At 34.8% G+C, this 21,024-nt stretch overlaps 1 protein-coding gene across 1 annotated transcript in view; it reads right to left on the bottom strand.

The window, feature by feature from the left end:
- LOC126886917 (polyribonucleotide nucleotidyltransferase 1, mitochondrial) overlaps nucleotides 1–21,024 on the bottom strand; it is a 49,573-nt gene that overhangs the window by 21,920 nt on the left and 6,629 nt on the right. Inside the window, exons 3-5 of the mRNA XM_050654078.1 lie at nucleotides 12,732–13,278; nucleotides 6,410–6,603; nucleotides 6,192–6,352 (exon numbers count right to left, since the gene is read on the bottom strand). Of these exons, the coding sequence (XP_050510035.1) occupies nucleotides 6,192–6,352; nucleotides 6,410–6,603; nucleotides 12,732–13,278 (902 nt within the window). The remainder of the gene's footprint in view (nucleotides 1–6,191; nucleotides 6,353–6,409; nucleotides 6,604–12,731; nucleotides 13,279–21,024) is intronic.

Below are 21,024 nucleotides of genomic sequence, written 5' to 3'. Positions count from 1 at the left end.
CTTTTCAAAAATGGAGGCAAATGGGACGCGGAGCATTACAGAGGAATTAACTTTAAACAAAACATTAAAAGTAACAACTAGAGTGATAGCAAACTGAATGAAACTGCAATATTGGCAGAACCAACAATACGTACTGATTAGAGCTCCATTTTCCCGGTCCCTTTTGATTTCCCGGGAATCGAGAATCGGTAATTCAGATTCCCCGGGACTTCCCGGGAATCGGAAAATTTAAAAATAAAAAGAAGAAATTGTTTTTTTAATTCTTTTTTAATGCAATTACTTAGTATAAAAACGTATAAATTTGACGAAATATTAAAATTTTTTAAAAAAAATTCAAAAAAGACAATTCAAAATTTTATAGGAAATTAAAAAATGGAAAATTCTAAATTTGTATAGTCTGAATTTTCGTTGTTTTTATTATTGAAATATGTTTTAAGAAAACATGAATTGTTCAGTGTTTGATCTTTCAGGCTGGCTCTTTTTTTTTGTACAGAAATTTGTTGAAGTTGAAAACGCACGTTCGCTTTCTGTTGATGTAGATACGATGGTTTTAAGTGCAGTGAATAATTTTTATTTAAATGTCTGGTCAGCTTATTTGAATTGTCGTAGAGTGTCTTGTTTAATGACCTATTTGGAATTATCCGTAGATATAATTTTAATAAATATTTATGTTATAATTCTGGATGTTTCAAGATGAGTCAGATCCGTCACATAAACAATAGAGTGTTTAAGCTAACCGATATGGTACATTCTGATTTACGCCAAAATTGGAAGGTTTAAAATATAATTGAAAAAGAAATATTTCAAGTGGAATAGTTGAAAAGGATTATTAAGCAGACAGAGATAATTGTATCAGAATCAAAAATGAATAACCATTTTCAATTTCGTTGCAAAACGAAAATACAGCCGCATCATATTCTAGTCCAATCAGAGAGTGCAGCAAGCACCTCTACCGGTTTCGAAACTTATTAGTCTCTCATCGGGAGGCACATATGCTGCTCTCTCTGATCCAACCAAAACAAACCCCGGCGTACAGTCACGGATTGCAACGAACGAAATGGCATAGATGCCCTAGCGACAACCGCTAGCAAAAGACTAAGTTTTCAATCTAATGGCATATAAAACAACATAATGTTGCTCTACATCCCACCAGACTGAAAACAATGGGAACCTTCTCTGGTTACACCTCCGAGGCTTCTACAATTTACAGGTTACAATCCGAGGCTGAGAGAACAGCATATGTGCCTCCTGATGAGAGACTAATAAGTTTCGAAACCGGTAGAGGTGCTTGCTGCACTCTCTGATTGGACTAGAATATGATGCGGCTGTATTTTCGTTTTGCAACGAAATTGAAAATGGTTATTCATTTTTGATTTACCTGTTTACTCTTATTGGAGTATGAAGGGAACCATTCTCGTTGGAACTTTACCGCGCTGAGCAGATGGGACGTGAATTATAAATTGTAAAATTCCCTCATCTTCCTTAGTCTCAGCATCCGTTATGACTTGCAAATTGTAAAAGCCTCTGAGGTGTAACCAGAGAAGGTTCCCATTGTTTTCAATCTGGTGGGATGTAGAGCAACATTATGTTGCCATTTCGTTCGTTGAAGTCCGTGACTGCACGCCGGGGTTTGTTTTGGTTGGATCAGAGAGAGCAGCATATGTTCCTCCTGATGAGAGACTAATAAGTTTCGAAACCGGTAGAGGTGCTTGCTGCACTCTCTGATTGGACTAGAATATGATGCGGCTGTATTTTCGTTTTGCAACGAAATTGAAAATGGTTATTCATTTTTGATTTACCTGTTTACTCTTATTGGAGTATGAAGGGAACCATTCTCGTTGGAACTTTACCGCGCTGAGCAGATAGGACGTGAATTATAAATTGTAAAATTCCCTAATCTTCCTTAGTCTCAGCATCCGTTATGGATTGCAAATTGTAGAAGCCTCGGAGGTATAACCAGAGAAGGTTCCCATTGTTTTCAGTCTGGTGGGATGTAGAGTAACATTATGTTGTTTTATATGCCATTAGATTGAAAACTTAGTCTTTTGTATCAGAATAATTTATTAATAATTGTGAGTTACTAATATCTCCGCTCATAATTTAAAATTAAACATTAAAAAAAATCCCGGGAAATCCCAGGATTGGATTTGCCTCGGGAATGGAGCTCTAGTACTGATCGAAGGTTTTTGCCTTTGAAGTATTTGGTAAGTTTGATTTAAAAACTGTAGACCAAATACTGCCCATGCTAAAGAACCGGTGCCGCCCAAAATCCCGACAGCCAAAATCCCGACGGCCAAAACACCGACACGCCAGATTCACGACACGCCAGAATCCCGACAGGCCAAAATCTCGACATGCAACAATCCTCGCATAAGTAAAAATTCCGACTCTTGTTTAATACTTTTAGGGCCGGTTGTTCGAACGCTAATCAACAATTATCATTATCAAATATTTAATTACTTTCACCAACTGTCAATGTCAACTTTGATTGGGCTGCTGAAATCATAATTATTGAGTACAATTATGAAATTACTTAATCAATTATGTTAATAATTGTTATGTTAATTGATTAACTAATCTCATAATTATAATCAATTATGTTTTCAGCAACCCAATAAAAGGTGACATTGACAGTTGGTGACAGTAATTAAATATTTGATAGTGATCATTGTTGATTAGCGTTCCAACAACCGGCCCTTAATATAAAATACTTTTGTTTAGTAACAAAAAATAAAAAAACAGATGGCCATAAACAAAAAACAAGAAATAAATGTAATTATATGTTAAAAAGAAACTTATCAAACCTGTCGGGATTCTGGCCTGTCGGGATTTTGGCCTGTCGGGATTCGGGCGTGTCGGGATTTTGGCCGTCGGGATTGTGGCTGTCGGGATTTTGGCTGTCAGGATTTTGGAGTAGACCCCTAAAGAACATCTACTTAAATCAACCTTTCGGTTAAGCTTTGATAGTTCGATTTTTGTCCTTAGTATTACATGACTCAACATTTTCTACATTATTATTGTCCAGAGTTATATCCTCAGTTATATTGAGAGAGTCGTTGGTTAGATATTTAGTTTTTGCTTTATTTATTTTTATTTCTGTTTCTTTTGATTTTATACTTACAGACCGGTCTAGTTAGACTGAAAAATAGGAGTGAGGCTACAATAATTACCATTAAGCTGAAAATTGGCAGGATTGTTCAAAATACCATCATAAATGGAATCTAAAAAGTCCTCATAAATCCGACCCTAGCTAAAATATTTACGCGGGGTCAAAGGTCACAAAATTAGGTTTTTAGCGATTTTCAGCGAAACGGTAAGTTTTATCATAAAATTAGTTCTAACAAAAAATGTAGATTAGATTATCTATAAAATATATCTTAATACTTTTTTTCCTAAGAGGCACCGTTCTTGAGATACAACGATTCAAAGAGTTGAAAGACTTCTAATCGTCATAATATATTATGTATTAGTACACCAGGTATATACATCACTGAAGCTGTAATACAAGTAAACATCATTCTATCGGTCAACTTAACTTGTATTACACATAATAATATAAGATTATAAATATGATAATGTTTCATATTTATTATTTAACAGCTTGCGGTCTACCGAGGGATGCAATGTATAAGCTGTATTATATTACAGTGCCAACAAAAAAATCTTTATAAAGTGAATGCAACGCGAAAATAATAAGAATTATTTGAATTTTACGGCTTATTCCCAACAAAAATAGTAAATTGATATGACAAAGTATTAACTTACAATAATTCTTTTTATTTATGCGCCTTAATTCAATTTGTAAAGATGGGTTTTGTCGGAATAAACGCGTTCGTCGGCTAATCTAATCATCCTACCTATTCTTTTCTAAGGGTTTGAATATAATAATGAAAGACAACTTTCTAGGCAAAAGGTTTATTGCTAAATACTAATAAATATTTCATTATACAATCAACTTTATGCAAGTTTAGTTTGTTTACTATTATGCAAAATACACCGTAATCTTCCTTCTACCACTCAACAGAAATTTCTTGCAAATACTCACAACAAATCTCGGTTCATTTCAATGCTGAAATAAAAGTTTATTGCTGAAAATATATCGGTAAAACAAGCTAATAATGATGTTGACGTAATGATAATTGAAACAGCCATAGAGCAATTCAATTTAACAAATACAACTATTGTTGTAGGTGAAGATGTAGACTTGCTCGTATTACTCACTGGTAGAACTCCAATCGAAAATACTATCTTTTTTTTAAAAACCTGAAAAAGCTCAACAACAATCTGAAATATATTTATCGAAAAGTTTATCTACTTTTACAATGTGTCAAAATCATATACTATTTTTACACGCAATAACTGGCTGTTATACGACATCTGCATTTTTCAGGGGGGGTAAAACGACTGCTTTTAAAATGTTTGAAAAACAAGATTTACTTGAATGTGCTGAAGTTTTAAAAAAAACTAATTTAACTTTACAAGAAGTTATTTCCAACGGAATTAGCTTTCTTCTCTCTATGTATGGAGCGTCTAAGAAAACTACGTGCTTAGATAAGTTTCGATATGCATGTTTCTTTAAAAGTACTCGAAACAAAAAACAAGTGCAGTTATCTTGTCTTCCTTCAACCTCAGCGGCTGCTCATCAACATCTTTTCGGGTGTATGTATTACCAAGTTCAAGTGTGGCTTGGTTATCAGCTAGATCCAAAAGACTGGAGATGGAAATTAGTCAACAGTTCATTAGAACCAATTCAAACTTTACTCCCACCCGCGCCGGAAAAACTCCTGAACACAATTTTTTGCAACTGTAAAAAGGGATGTAGTGCTAAATGTGGTTGCAAAAAAGTTGGACTGTTTTGTTCGGTAGCATGCACTAATTGTCAAAACCGGTCGTGCTCCAATGTTGAATCACCAACAATTGAGGATTCATTTGATTCTATCGTGGAGCCATGCGATATGTCATTATTGGGGCAATTTACTTGCACCCAGGATGAACAAGAAGAAGAAGAAGAAGAACTAGAAGGTGAAGAAGAGGAAGAAGAACAAGGAGAAGAAGAACAAGGGAAGCAGAAGTATTAGAAAATTATGAACCAGTTTGATAAATTTCCCTTTTTTTTAATTTATACCGCTTTTTATAGCTTTTATCATTTTTAACCCTTGCCAATATCAATTATTCAATAGCTTCAAATTAAACAGAATCATAACAGATGCGTGGAACAGGCCTACTGGGGAAACGACGTTAAAAAACGCGCTAAGTACACTACCTCAAAGGTGGTGTGGAAACGTGTGCGCATATTATGACGATTACAACTTTTTGAATCGTTATATCTCAAAAACGGTGGCTCTCAGGAAAAAAGTAATAAGGCATTTTTTATAGATGATTATCTAGTCTACATTTTTTGTTAGAACTAATTTTATGATAAAACTTACCGTTTCGCTGAAAATCGCTAAAAACTATATTTGGTGACCTTTGACCCCGCGTAAATTTTTTAGCTCGGGTCGGATTTATGAGGACTTTTTAGATATCATTTATAATGGTATTTTGAACAATCCTGCCAATTTTCAGCTTGATGGTAATTTTTGTAGCCTCGGATGTGTAAGTTGACCGGAGTATTAGGTTTAAAAGCATGTCCTGCAAATCTTCTGTCTTTTGCTATTAGCGCCACATCATCGGCAAATCTCAGATGGTTTAGATTTTCACCGTCGTCACTCCTTTGTAGGAGGTTACGAGGAAGATTGACGCGACAAATTGGCAACAGTTGGCAGTGAAGAGAAACGACTCGCGTAAGGTTAGAAAAGTTTTAGGTTCACACCGTCGGTGGTATTTGATATAGAATCAAATGTTCATGTAGCAATATTCCATAAAAAAATTAACGTGTGAAACTAAAGTACTACAGCTATGTTAAGAGACAAAACATTAGAATCGTGATATATGTGAGGTATTTTCCAATATAACTTACATTTACATATTTACTATTCTAATGTTTTGGCTTGTGGCTAAATGTGCCAAACCAAGGCCAGAAAACAAAACAAACAAAATATCTTGGCAACGCTGTGCGGTTCTGACGTCAGAAATCTTGAGTGATGTAAGCGTATTTTTGTAGTAAAAAAAACTATAGTAGTATCTGATAATAAAATTAGTAACAAACATCAATATTGGTCTTTTAGCAAATACATCAAACTTATACTTACTAATATATCTGTCAAAACTCTATAATCCTCAATGGATTTTTGTACATCATCATATTTAGTTACTAAACCTATAGCAACGCCAGCTACAGGAGTTGAAAGTGGTACGCCTGCGTCCATTAACGCTAAACTTCCACCACAAACAGTAGCCATTGAACTCGAACCTACAAAATTATTCATATATACCTACAAAATTGTATTATCTATTCAAAAATATTTACCATTTGATTCTAAAACTTCTGACGTCAGTCTTACAGTAAATGGAAAATCTCCCGGGACAACAGGAGTTAGAGCTTTTTCAGCCAAAGCACCATGGCCCATCTCTCTTCGACCAATAGGACCGATTTTTCCTGTTTCTTTTGTAGCGAACGGTGGAAATTCGTAATGGAGGAAAAAATTCTTTTCTTTAACTCCACTGAAAATTTAGATAAGTACTATTACTTATTGAACCCGGGAGTGACCGAGGGGGGAAGCACAGCTTTCTTATTGTCTACGCACGGAGTGATGGATCTATTTTATTCAGAAACGTGAATGTGACTGCGTTTACTACTCCATGTAGTGTGTGGTCGCGCGATCTTTATGATACCTCTGCGCGATCCATCGTTCCGTCCGTAGCCCGCAATAAGAAAGCTATGCCAATACATATCGATATTAAAAATTTATAAAATGAAAGCTATACCTATCCGTTATTATTTTTTATTTGAGGTAAAGGCACCAAAAACTTTGAAAACAACTCCGAATGTAAGACCACTAAACTAATCTGTTTTGGAGTTTGTCTTCCGATCCATTTCAAACTGATATGGATACATTAGACCTTCGATGCGTTGTGTTGGACGTCCGGTCGTGACGATGAGAGAAAAGTAATTGAGGCATGAAATGTTAGAAAACATTTTCAATCTATAATACCGAAGACATTTTTCAAAATCAACAAAATAATAGTGATATGATGACATCTCCTGGAGGTGGAATGGCGTGGTCAGATGCTGGAACACAGCGAGACGTCAAAATACCTCGGCGTACGTCTGGATACAACTCTGTCTTATCGATACTACTGTCAAGAAAAAAGTAAGTGCCAGAAATAATATCATCCGCTAACTAATACAAAATGAGGAGCACAACTACACACTCTCCGCACTTCTGCCTTAGTATTATGTTTTTCGGCCGCAGAGTTTGGAGCACCAGTACGGTCAAACTCTGCTCACGCAAAGAACATCGACGTGGCTTTAAATGCAACGGTTCGTATAATATCGGGTTGCCTGAAACCGACACCTATCGAAGAGGTATACCCCATAGTTAGCTCAACTACCTATCAGGAGACAGGTCACGTCAGTGGTAGAACGAAAGAAGCATGAGACGGGCCGAAGACGTCCCTTGTGTGACTACCGGACTCAGCCAAGTAGACTAAGATCTCGGAAAAGCTTTCTGAAAGCATTAAGATCTATCCCCGAAGCGCCAGAGACGCGCCGAATACACCTATGGCAAGTTCCAACTACCACAACACACTTTTCCCCCTCAGAGGAAATGGCTGCTGGACACAATTTACCGTATCCGACATGGAAAGCGCTAAGCAGACTAAGAACCGGAGTTTCATGTTGTGCTAGTAACCTGAAAAAATAGAGATACCAGGAGGACGATACCTGCGACTGTGACGCTGTTCAGAATAGTCACCATCTACTATCATGCACAGAGACAAGAGAGACCTGCACAGAAGAAGACTTAATTTTAACAAATGACAAGGCCATATATGTGGCCAACCATTGGAAATAGAGAATTTAAAGTTGTTGGTGTTCCGGACACGGAAAGTAAGTAAGTATGACATCTCGTGAAGTAAAATGTTCCAGAAGCAAGCACATCATCCATTCCGAATTCTGCCATCTGAGGTGTATCTCAGGACGAACACCAGTATAGATTAGAACAATCAAGACAGCGTCTTCGAAGTTTTTGAGTATAGGAGGTAATTTTTTTTTTGGAAGCCGTTTGTTACAACCGGTCGTTACAGCCAATTGGTTTATTTTAAATCTTCGATTCGTCTACCCTTTTAGCTCAGGTTTTAGAATTAACGACTACTTACATAGCCGATACTACTTACGCTGACAAAAACTGAGTACCAATATGCTCAACTAATAGTGAAAAGAAAGATCGTGGGAAAGAGCGGACTAGGAAGGAAAAGATTATCGTGGCTAAGAAAAATTCGACAATTGACAGGGCTAAATTTTGAACAGCTAATGAGAACAGCTGAAGACAGACAAGAATTTGCAATTGTAGTAGCCAACCTCCATTAAGGAGAGGGCACTTTAAGAAGAAGAAGTAGCCGAGACCGACGGTTTTACGTGCCTTACGAAGCACAGTGGAGGCTCAGTTAAATTAAAACCTGTAACGGGGTAACAGACGAGCCGTCCAACGGTAAAAGATAATGGTTTGGAAAGATGGGTTTACATGGAGATATATGCAGTAAAGTTGGGGCGGGATGGATGGCATGGACGAAGATGAGTAAGTAGTATGTTATGTGACACAACTTCCAACGGCATTGAAAGGCAAATTTTATACGATTTCATAATATCAGCTATGGTGTACAATACTGAATGTTGGTCAGTTAAATAGAAAGAAAATATGAATGCATGCTGTATTAGAGAAGAATGCTTATATAAATGAGTGGAGTGACAAAAAACGATAAAATTAAAACTGGATATAGTATAGGAAATCTAAGTACCTATATGGCCACTTGATGTCAAAATAGGGAGGTACACGTTAAAATGATTTCGGTACGTTCAACGCCTAAATCATATTCAGCACATTTAAATATAATTTGTCCTCTAAATAACATAATTTATTATATGAGCGTTGTCTTTTTAGTTTTGCATATAGCCATCAAGACAAAAAATATATAGACTTAAAGTACTTTATTGCTTTATTATTGATATACTTTTCAAAATATGTCCCATTAAGATCGATACCCTTTTGCATACATTCAAACCAATTGATAAAACAGTTATTCCAGTCTTCAACTGCCACCTGCAAAATCGCTGTTTTAACCCGGGAGTAGTCGCGCTCACTTCTGCTACTAAGCAGTCGCGCGATTAGATTAAATTTAGCAATACGAATTTAAAATAAATTTCTATTTTATCATATTTTTATTTACTTGTTATGCTATAAATATCTATTTCTAACAATTTTAAAGCTAATTGGTTCTCACCAAAGCCATAAATTCCACAAAAAAAATTAAAGAATAAATAAAAAATTAGGGGACTTAGGTCGGGGCTATACGGTGGATGGTTTAATAATTCGATGTTTTGAAGCTCCAAAAACTTTATTTTTTTTTGGGCAGTGTGAGTGTGAACACTTGCATTGTCCTGATGTAGGATGATTCGCCGTTGTGTGCTGCTTTGTCAGAGTTTCGCGATAACTTCTGGTAAACAAACGGTTATATACCAATCAGAAGTAACCGTTCTTCGATCTTCTAAAGCAATTGTTGCCACATGACCAGATTTTGACAAAAAAGTTGCTACCATTTTCTTTGACACACTTCGAGAACGAATCTCTTTTGTTGATTTTTCCTCATCGTGAAACACCCACACAGCGGATTGGCGTTTATTTTCCGGTTCGTAGGAATAAATCCAAGATTCATCGCCACTAACAATACTAAAAACGTTTTTTGAGTTTTCTTTGTTGAACCGTTCCAATGTTCTTCGGCACCAATTGACGCGAATCGCTTTTTGCTCTTTTGTGATATTCCATGTGTGATACTGCTGAAAAGCTTGGGGTTGGCCGAAACTTGGTCAGGGGGATCCGAGGCCTGCTTTCTCAGAGGCAGAGAGCTGCGTACCGGAACGGTTGTTGCGTTCGGGTGTCGGCATAGCGTGGTTGCCCTCAGGGAGGAGTTCTGTACTCCCTGCTAAAGTGCCTGGTGGTCGACGGCCTTCTTCAGCGACTGTCCGAACAAAATATGTATGTACAAGCCTACGCCGATGACATAGCTTTACTGATTGAGGGGCTCTTCCCAAGAACAATGCATGAGGTCGCTCAGGTGGCTCTCGGGCTCGTTGAGGATTGGTGCCGAGAGCAGTCACTCGGGGTTAATCCTGAGTACACTGCTGTGGTTCCGTGTACTCGGAGAAGGGTCATCGGATCTACTAGAGAGCTTAGCTTCTATGGCAAAGCATTATCGATTTCCACCGGACCTGCCGTAGGATGTCTAATAGTCCAGAAAGCCACTGCGCATCCGCTAGGAAAAATATTCCGATTCAGATTTTTTGCACAATCTTACTCAAAAAGGACTCCTTTTAACAAATTTGCATGTTGCCAAGACCAAATATGGGTCAAAAAGTTTTTAAACGTTTTTTTTTTGTTTTTTTCCTAAAATTATTTTTTTGCATGTAACAAAGTTTTTTTAGGTTTTTTGGATCATTCCAAACAGAAAAGGTCTTTAGTGACTTTTCTCTAAAGTTGATAGTTTTTGACATATAAGCGATTAAAAATTGAAAAATTGCGAAATCGGTCATTTTTAACCTTCAAAAACTATGTGAAAAACTTAAAATTTGAATGTGGCCAAGGTAGGTAGATATTCTTTAAACATCGACTGATGAAATCCCGAAGAGTTTTTTGCAATACAGTATTCAAAACTCCTTTGTTTTTTAATTTCTAATCACGCGTGCGCGACACTATTTTCCACCGTTGCATGTGTATACAGTATGGTGCAAATGAAAGGAATAAATTCGTTATTTCGTAAACCGGCGACTTTAAGAAAAAAACCCGAAACAGGTCGATTTTTATTTTTAAGTTATGATATTGTGGCATATATGGTATACTAGTGACGTCATCCGCCTGGGCGTGATGACGTAATCGATGATTTTTTTAAATGAGAATAGGGGTCGTGTGGTAGCTCATTTGAAAGGTTCTTCAATTATCTATTCAGTAATGTAAACATTTACATATTTATTTATAAATCGTGTCCAAAAAAATTTTAATAAATTAAATTATTTGACAAAAAAAGAAGTAGAAGGACACCCTGTATAAATAATTATATAAATGTTTATATTACTGAATAGAGAATTGAAGAACCTTTCAAATGAGCTAGCACACAACCTCTATTCTCATTTAAAAAAATCATCGATTACGTCATCACGCCCAGATGGATGATGTCACTAGTATACCATATATGCCACAATATCATAACTTAAAAATAAAAATCGACCTGTTTCGGAATTTTTCCTTATAGTCGCCATTTTACGAAATAACGAATTTATTCCTTTCATTTGCACCATACTGTCGGTGGAAAATAGTGTCACGCACGCTTGATTAGCAATTAAAAAACAAAGGAGTTTGAATATTGTATTGCAAAAAACTCTTCGGGATTTCATCCATCGATGTATAAAGAATATCTACCTACCTTATCAACATTGAAATTTTCAGTTTTTCACATAGTTTTTGAGGGTTAAAAATGGCCAATTTCGCATTTTTTCAATTTTTAATCGCTTATATGTCAAAAACTGTCAACTTTAGAGAAATGTCACTAAAGACCTTTTCTGTTTGGAATGATCCAAAAAACCTAAAAAAAACTTTGTTCCATGCAAAAAAAAATAATTTTATTATTAATTTAACCAATTTTACAATAAATACCACAAAACAACAGGGAAATTATAACTTCCTGTGGAACTGTCATTCCTGTCATGTCACCATTCAGAATTTCCGTTATCAAAATCACTTGCTTCCATACAGTCATGATGTGAACTTGTCAGATAGAGCTCATTGGTACCTCGGGCGAAAAACATTGGATATCTTAATCATCCATGTTATAATTCACATCTTTGTCATATGTTCCGATGACGGATCAATTGTAAAGGGTTTTTACCCTGTTATTTAAAAAAAAAAAACGTTTAAAAAATTTTTGACCCACTTTTGGTTCTGGCAACATGCAAATTTGTTAAAAGGGGTCCTTTTTGAGTAAGATTGTGCAAAAAATCCGAATCGGAATATTTTTCCTAGCGGATGCGCAGTGGCTTTCTGGACTATAAGTGTCTAAAGGACTCACAAGTGAGCCCTGCCCCGATGTACCATACCATACCAAATGAGCTATCCAACGGGAAATTAACTTCATAACACCCACTTCTTCATAAAGGATATTTTGGATCGAGGTGTTTGAAATGCCCAAAGATGCCTCTATCTCCCGGTATGTTACACGGCGGTAATCCTTAATTAGCTAACCTGGCCTGGATTCGTCGCTGAGACTAGAGCGACCACGTTGAAATTCGCAATACCAGCGGAAAAAAACTATTTCAGCGAGGCATTGCTGTTCGCATAATCCTCTCCGAAAATTCTAAAAAATGATTACTCAAAAATGTCCTCGGCTAAGATCCATTTTTCGATCGACTTGCTAATTCCAAAAATTCACTGTATTTGTAACAACTATTTGTAACGCAATGAAACTCCGGATTGATGCCAACAAAAGACTGAGGTTACATTTGTGGCGGAAGGTCTTATTGGTGGCGCACTCTAAGCGGCTATATGCAAAACTAAAAAGACACACCTCATAAATTTATACTTTACCTGGTCAATATACTCAATGGATCCAATTTAAGGGCACTATCATGTGAATCTAATGTAACAGTACAAAATACCTGCGTTTGTCCCCTCTGAAACAGTGAACACCCATGCAAAGGTTTGTACATGTTCACTTTACAAGAAATATCTCTGACTTGAGCGAACTCCCTACCATCGCACCTTCTTTCTTCTTCAAATATCAAATCACGAAATATTTGTTTAACTATCTTATTATAATAGTCATTCACTAGATTAATGTCTATATTTACAAAACCAGATTTAATTTTTTCTAATACATCAGTCCTTACTTCTGTCAACGCATTATCTCTACTTAGTTTATCATATGAGCTATTTCTAAAAATTTCTTTAACTCTCATTTGAGTAAGGGACCTTAGAGCTTCAATGATTTCTTCAGAAAGTTCTTCTGGGACGCTAAATTCTCTTTTCTTCTTTCCAAAAAGTCTTTGAAGTGTTTCTATATTAGTAATAATACCTTGAATTTCTTTTGTTGCTGTTTTAATGGCTTTTTGTAGATCTTGCAATAAAATCATATCTAAAAGAATAATTATTAAAAGTAATGATAAAAAGTCTTCTTCTTCTTTCTCGAAACTCCTTATGCTCCTTAGGGGCGTCGGAGATGATAAAAAGTCAAATCAATAAATGTGAACATTTCGCCGCCGCCTACGAAAAGTATAACTCCGAAAAATGCCGTTAAGAGTAGAACTTTCAATGAACGCCGCGAAAAATATTATTTTCTATTATATGATTATGATAATTATAATCCTTAATAAAGTGTTAGCGAAAAAAAATATTTTTTGAGGAGTATTGGTAAAAAACATCATTTTTGTTTGTGGGTCCACGAAAATTATAATTAGTAAAAAGTTCTCAGAAATAATTGTTTTCGTCGGCAGAAACAGAAACAGAAAGGGAAATAATTGTTTTCGTCTTCATCTATTATGAACTAAATCTTTTCATTATAAATATTTTGCGAGTTATAATCTTCGCGGACACGCATATAAAAAAATATTGTAATCGCCAATACGTATCAAAGAGTTATTATTTTCACTGGAAATGTATTAGAATCACATTAATCATAGGTACCAGCATTTATTAAATAAGCTGTAGTTGTTCAAACTGTTTCCACATGAAAATTTATTTAACCTAATGTGGAAAAGTTAACGACACTTAATTAGTGTACGAGGTCTGTCCCAAAAATATCCGACTTTCATAAATTCGCGCCAAAATGTTCCAGTCCCCTCTGTGGGCGACAATCCTATTATGAGCGTAAAATTAGGAACTCTTCAAGAACTCGTCTCTCGTGACGTCATCCATCTGAGCGTGATGACGTAATCGATAATTTTTTAATGGGAATAGGGGTCATGTGGTAGGTCATTTGAAACATTAATATCATTATTTATACAGGGCTGCCAAAAAATAATTTTTGAATTAACTTACTTGGCGCAAAAACAAGAATGTATGTAATTTATTTAACTCAAAATACATTGTACTGCTGTCAGAAAATAGAAAAAAGGGTTAATTTCACAAATAAACATTTCTTTTTGCTTAAATTAAATCACAAACAGCCTCTCTCCTACCTATTTTGAGTTTGAACATTTAATTTAAGCTAAAAGCAATGTTTATTTGCCAAATAAACATTTTTTTCTATTTTCTGACAGCTATAGAATGTATTTTGAGTTAAATAAGTTACATACATTCTTCTTTTTGCGTCAATTAATTTAGTTCAAAAATTTTTGTTGGTCACCCTGTATAAATAATGATATTAATGTTTATTATACTGAATAGAGAATTAAACGCCTTTTTAAATGAGCTACCACATGACCCCTATTCCTCTTTAAAAAAATAATCGATTACGTCATCACGCTCGGATGGATGACGTCACTAGTTTGAAATATATGCCAAAAAAAATTAATTTAAAAATAAAAATCGACCTGTTTCGGAATTTTTCTCTAAAATCGTCCATTTTAGAGAAAATGAATTTATTTCATAATTTAGCCCCTCTCTGTATATCAGGAGACCGGCGACAAACTAACCAATAGTTTAGTAATAATTAAAATGTTAATTAAAAAATGTCGGTTGAAATAATAACCAGAAAGATTATGATACACCAGAATAACTATGATTTTCGTATAAAAAAGCACTGTACCTATTCAACGTACTTTACATAATTGAAATTGGACTATTTGAGCGGTCTCAGGAATGTTATAAAGAAACAATTTTTTAGCTTATATACAAATAGAACCCCTCAGAAAATATTAGATTAAATTAAATTAAGTTAACGCTGTTGGAAAGGGCACGGCTTCTGTGCCATTTTCGAAGATAAAAAATTGAATTGCGAGGAGTGGTTCCAGGTATAACCGGTCAAATTTGACCGGCATTTGCGACAGAGTTATAAACAAACAGGATTTCAATCTTTGAACCATTACCTTTTTATTCCGGTTCTCTTTGTACATACAAATTTTTATATCTTCAAGACACTCATAACAAAAAAGATTTATATCCCCAAGTTATTTTATTGATAAATAATTACTGCTCTAAAATTTTAGTTGAAAATTGAAGATTTTCTTTGGAAAACCCGAATTTGCCGAGGAAAATTTCCGCCGAAGGAAATCAGTAAAAGTATCTATGTGCAGAATTAAATTACAGTGAATTTTTATGTGACTGTTTTTGGTTTTACGTTAGAATCTTTCGAGTTACAGAGCAATAATTGAAAAAAAGATTTCGGAGCGCTAATTTGTTTATAAACCAAATAGCACACTTTCTGCTAACTGCATAGCTATATTACTAATATATGAAATCTTAAGATTTGATTCCAGCAATAAAATAGCTGGTACATAATTTTCCTTGTTTTATACTAATTTTCCCAGATTATTACCTTACATCTTTCATTGAGTTGATAATTCACATTGTGGAAATTCTCAATTATTATATTTATTATATTTCTAATTTAATACTATTCTATCTAATTCCTCCGAAACCAGCAAATTTCCATAAAACCCAGCCATATTAATACCTTTTGCTTTAGTTTTGCTTGCAAGAAACAAACAAAACACATCTCCCAAACTAAACCTAACCTCGCTTTCGGCAATTCATTATGTCCGTGTCAAAATAATTTCGACTTGAAATTATAATATCAACCACTTTTTTGGAGTCGCTATTAATTTCGATAGTCGCTATTTTATGACGTCATTTCGTTAGTTTAACTAAAATCCACGAGACTCGCATTTTGAATTAGAATCAGGGCCCAGATTGAATTTAACTATGTGCGAGGCCCATTAGTCCGTTGCTCTGCGTTGCGTTACGACGTCGCAACGTAACAACGCAGGTGCGAGGCCCCATTAGTGCGTTGCGACGTCGCAACGGAACAACGCATTGTATGCCACACCTGCATTGCGATGACACTGCCATCGAAGAACACCCTTGCCACTTGCCAGTCGATCCGTTGAAACAAACGTTGATTGATAAATATAGGGGTTTGATAAATATGTCTGTATATTTATCACTCAACGATAATAATATAAAAAAGGCAAAATAAGAACCCAATAAGAAGAAATAAATTGAGTATGGTAACTCAGAAAGAAATTTCACATTTGGCCTCTCTACAAGTGCAATAATATGCAAACTAGTGCCATCCCAAATGACGGAACTTCTACTACTATAATAATTAACACTATGTTGAGTATTACAGAATAAATTTTAATATGTCCTTGAAGTTATTTTTTAAAATCATACATTAAATTGTACCTATTATATCTTGGAGAAAATATATAGAAAGTATCAAATTTAAAAATCTAGGGCCAAGATAAGTTGTATTTGGATATAACTAAATAATTACGTTTAGATGTGAATCAGGATGTCCATGTACTACGTACACTTTCTTAATTACAATAAAACTTTTCACAAAGTTAGATGTGAATATTTAACATACCTTACACAAAAGGAAAATATTGATTCCAGAGAGATGTTAATAATCACCAGAGTAATAAAATAAAAGGAAACAAAAAAGAAAAGGCTCAAATTCAGTTTAGACCAGCGGTTCTCAATCTGTGGTACATGTACCACTGGTGGTACATATCATTATTTGAGGTGGTACACAAAACGCATAAACAGACAAGATCAGCACCACTATTATAGTTAATTAGATCACCTAGCTAGATAGGTATTTCAGTTAGGTGGTACCACAAATAATAAAAAGTATTTGGTGGTACATGACTTAAAAATATTGAGAACAGCTGGTTTAGACAATACAATATGGGACTTCTATAATAATATATACAGACCGGGTATTTTCTTATGGTTGGTAAGCGCCTTTAATAAGAGCAACAAAGAGACATGTATTTATTATACATTTAAAACGGGTTAGAAGATACATATGGGACGGCCCTTGGACGGCCGAACTAGGAAGGGTCACCAAAAAATTTCGCGTCGTGGGTATGGCTTTGTCAGACAGCTTTGCCAAAGTTGGAAATTATTAAAAGAAAATATTAAAGTAGAAAAAATAATATGTTTAACTTTTTGTAAACAGATATAATAAACGAATTATTTAAAAGAAAACAACTTAAGTAAAAAAATAGTGTTTTCACCAATTTTAAAAAATGTGAAAACGTTGAATTATAATTATAATTCAACGTTTATTTTTTTACTAGTTTTTTCTTTTAAATAATTTGGTTAGTAGGTACCTACACTATTTGTTAACAAAAATTAATATAATATTTTTTCTACTTTAATGGCTAATTATACAAGTTTGTCTGTCCCAGAAACTTTGTAAAACAACTTTTCGGTCATTAGATCAGACAGAAGGACAAATGAGGTGTAAGAGTGAAAGCTCTTAACCCAAGGATGTTATTAAGGTGAGAAATTTGATCGCACTTCCGGTTTTAGAGTTAAAATTAGCAAGATGCTTCCGGTTTCATTCAAGTCGGTCCGTCCGTCTGTCCGTTCGCGAATATAACTCTGACGTTATTAAAAGAGATAGAATGACAAATGATGTGTCGAATGAAAGCTTATAACCCAAAGATGGTATTAGAAGTAAGAAATTTGACCTCAGACTTCCGTTTATAGAGTTACAACCGGAAGTACGGTTTTAAAGACGCCGAAATAATACAAGCAATGTATTATTTAACACGCTTTAGCAAGACGAAAACAAATGTATTGTACTATTTGGGTGATTTTAAAACAGTACTTCCAGTTTCAACTCTGCAACCGGAAGTGTGAGGTTAAATTTCTCAGCTTTAATAACATCCTTAATTCGACAACTCATACTTACTCCGTGGCGTTACAACCCATCGTGGGTTTTAGCCGACTCGACAACATGCGTTCACTCTTCTCTGTCTTGGGCAATCTCTGTCCAGTTCTCCACGCCTGTAGCTTTCAGCTCTCGCTATATTATCTCGCCACCGGAGTTGAGTGTTTTAATAACGTAGGAGTTATATTGGCGGACAGACAGACGGACGGACAGACTTGCATAAAGCCAGAAGAATATAATGGTTTTCGTATTGTTAAAGCGCGTCCAATTATAATTCGTTTATAATATTTGGTCGACTTTAAAATAGTCCTTCAAGTTTCAACTCTAAAACTGGAAGTGCAAGGTCAAATTTCTGACCTTAATAAGATCCTTGGTCCATGAGCTTTCATTCGACAACTCATTTGTCCTGTCTTATCTAATGAAGGAAAAGCTGTGTTTACAAAGTTTCTGAGAGAGACAGACATGCGTAATTATTAATCAAAGTAGAAAAAAATAATACAGTGAAGAGCGCGCTAATAACCGGCAAAATAACGCAAAAGATGGAAAACATAATACGTTGTGAAATAAAAAGAGATGAAACTAGTAGAGGTGTAAAATTATCGATAGGAACCTATAAATTTACATTACATTAGGTACGTAGTTTCCCTCCTTTAGACGTCTGTGACAAAAAACATGGAGGCTTTTATAAAATTCTCCTGTCACAAGTTAGAGTTGTTATACTCCTCAGATATGTCTAAAGGTGGGAATCTATGTAGGTAATGTAATGTAAATTTATAGGTTAATATCGATAATTTTACATCTCTACTAGTTTCATCTCTTTTTATGTCACAACGTATTATGGTTTCCATCTTTTGCGTCATTTTGCCGGTTCTTAACGCACTCATTACTGTACATTAATTTTTTGTAAACAAATAAGTACCTACATCTACTAAACAAATTATTTAAAAGAAAAATTTAAGTAAAAAAATAAACGTTGAATTATACAACGTTTTCACATTTTTTTTAAATGGGTGAAAACAATATTTTGATATTTTTAAATAATTCGGTTACTATAAACAGGTAAAAGTATAAACTCCATGAAAGGAAAAACATACTGGAATGAAATAAAAAAAACTGTCTAAATATAAATCGTTTAGACAACAGATTTCAGAACTGATATACGATGGCCAGACATATAGTACAGATGAAGAAAAATGTAGTGCTTTTACTAGATACTTTGAAGAAACCTACAAAGATGAGGATGACAATTTTGATAGAGATACCTTAGAGGAGGTGGATAGTTGGTTTGGAAGTTTTTATGAAAATAGTCGTAATCTGAATGCTCTTCAGGACATCACAGAAGATGAATATGACGAGGCTCTATATAAAGGAAAAAATACAGCTCCAGGCAAAGATTCCATCAATCGTAAAATCCTTAGACAACTAGATCCAGATATTCATAAGGAGATAATGAGCATATATAACTATTGTATCATGAATCATTTCTTCCCTGATGAGTGGAAGACAGGCATTGTATTCTCCTTTTCATGAACATTTTTCAGTGCGTCACAAATTATAGAAAAAAAGGTAAGTCCGTGATAATACACATTTATGACATTTATTCTAACGTGACATTTTAGTTAAATCTGACAGTTGTCAAATTTTATTTTCAATTTGGAATAAAACCAAATCAATTGTGTCTATTGCATTTATAAAATGGTATTTTCTTTCATTTGTATAGTCTTATAAATTGTACAGATTATATTGATAATATTATTATTTTATTTAATAAATAATTCTTTTTTGATTATGGCGCCATCTATCGACAACTAGAATAATCGCCGAACTAGAATAATTACCGAAGTATTCCCAGACGTGCCTTTTTTTCTGTCACATACAATTTAATGCGTTAGAGAGAAATCGAAAAACTGTGACGCACTGAAAGATGATCATGAGAAAAAGAATAATAGTTATCCCTAAACCTTATACTAACCATCAACTACCCCAAAATTACCGTCCAATCACCCTTCTCCCAGTAATTGGAAAAAATTTTGAGAAAATTATCCAAGGAAGATTATATAATGAATTAAACCAACATATTCCAGCACACCAGTTTGGATTTAGAGAAAAATCATCTACAATCCTTCCTCTTTCAATAGTAACATCCAATATACAGGCAGCAAGATTGCAAGGACTAAAGGCCGCTGGAGTTTTCTTGGACATCAAGAAGGCTTTTGACTCCGTTTGGCATAGAGGATTGTTATATAAACTTCACAGAATGAAATGCTCCCCTTCTCTAATATGGATTATTGACGAATTTCTTAGAAGACGCAGGTGTATAGTTAGGATCAATGAAACATATTCCCATTCATTTTCAGTGCAACAAGGAGTTCCACAAGGTTCACCACTCTCCCCTCTATTGTATAATCTCTATTGCAGTGACATATGCGACAATAGACTAACCAATACTAATTTGCTACAATTTGCTGATGACACTGCAGTGATATCATATGGAAAAAATGTAATAAAGACAATGGACTTATTGCAGAGGCAGGTGGATGACACAATATCTTGGATGAATAAATGGAGATTAACAATAAATCCTTCTAAAACAAAACTAATAATATTTAACCATAGAATCCAAGATCACTCATTAACTATAAACATATGCGACAATATTATTAAACCCTCCCAAACTGTTAAGTATTTGGGGATAGAAATAGATAACAAATTGAAGTTCAACCACCACACAGCAGTTATAAAAAGGAAAATTATAACTAGAGCAAAACACTTCAGAAGTTTAACATACAAGAATGAGGGAATTACGATTGAAACAGCAGCCAATATTTATAAAATGATTTGCAGGCCCATGCTGGAGTATGGTTCTACAATTTTCTATAATTCTAAAGGTCCTGCCAAAAATAATATAAAGGTGGCTGAAACAACTAGCCTTCGACAAATTACTAGAATGCGTCATCCTGATAATCCACTTCATAATCCATCCAACAGAATGCCGTACGAGAAAACTGGAATTGAACCTATTAATGAGAGACTCAA

This window comes from Diabrotica virgifera, chromosome 6 (genome assembly GCF_917563875.1).
Source record: "Diabrotica virgifera virgifera chromosome 6, PGI_DIABVI_V3a".
Classification (NCBI taxonomy): Eukaryota; Metazoa; Arthropoda; class Insecta; order Coleoptera; family Chrysomelidae; genus Diabrotica; species Diabrotica virgifera.
Note: the sequence above shows the minus strand (reverse complement) of the source record. Positions and strands in the feature narration are given on the sequence as shown.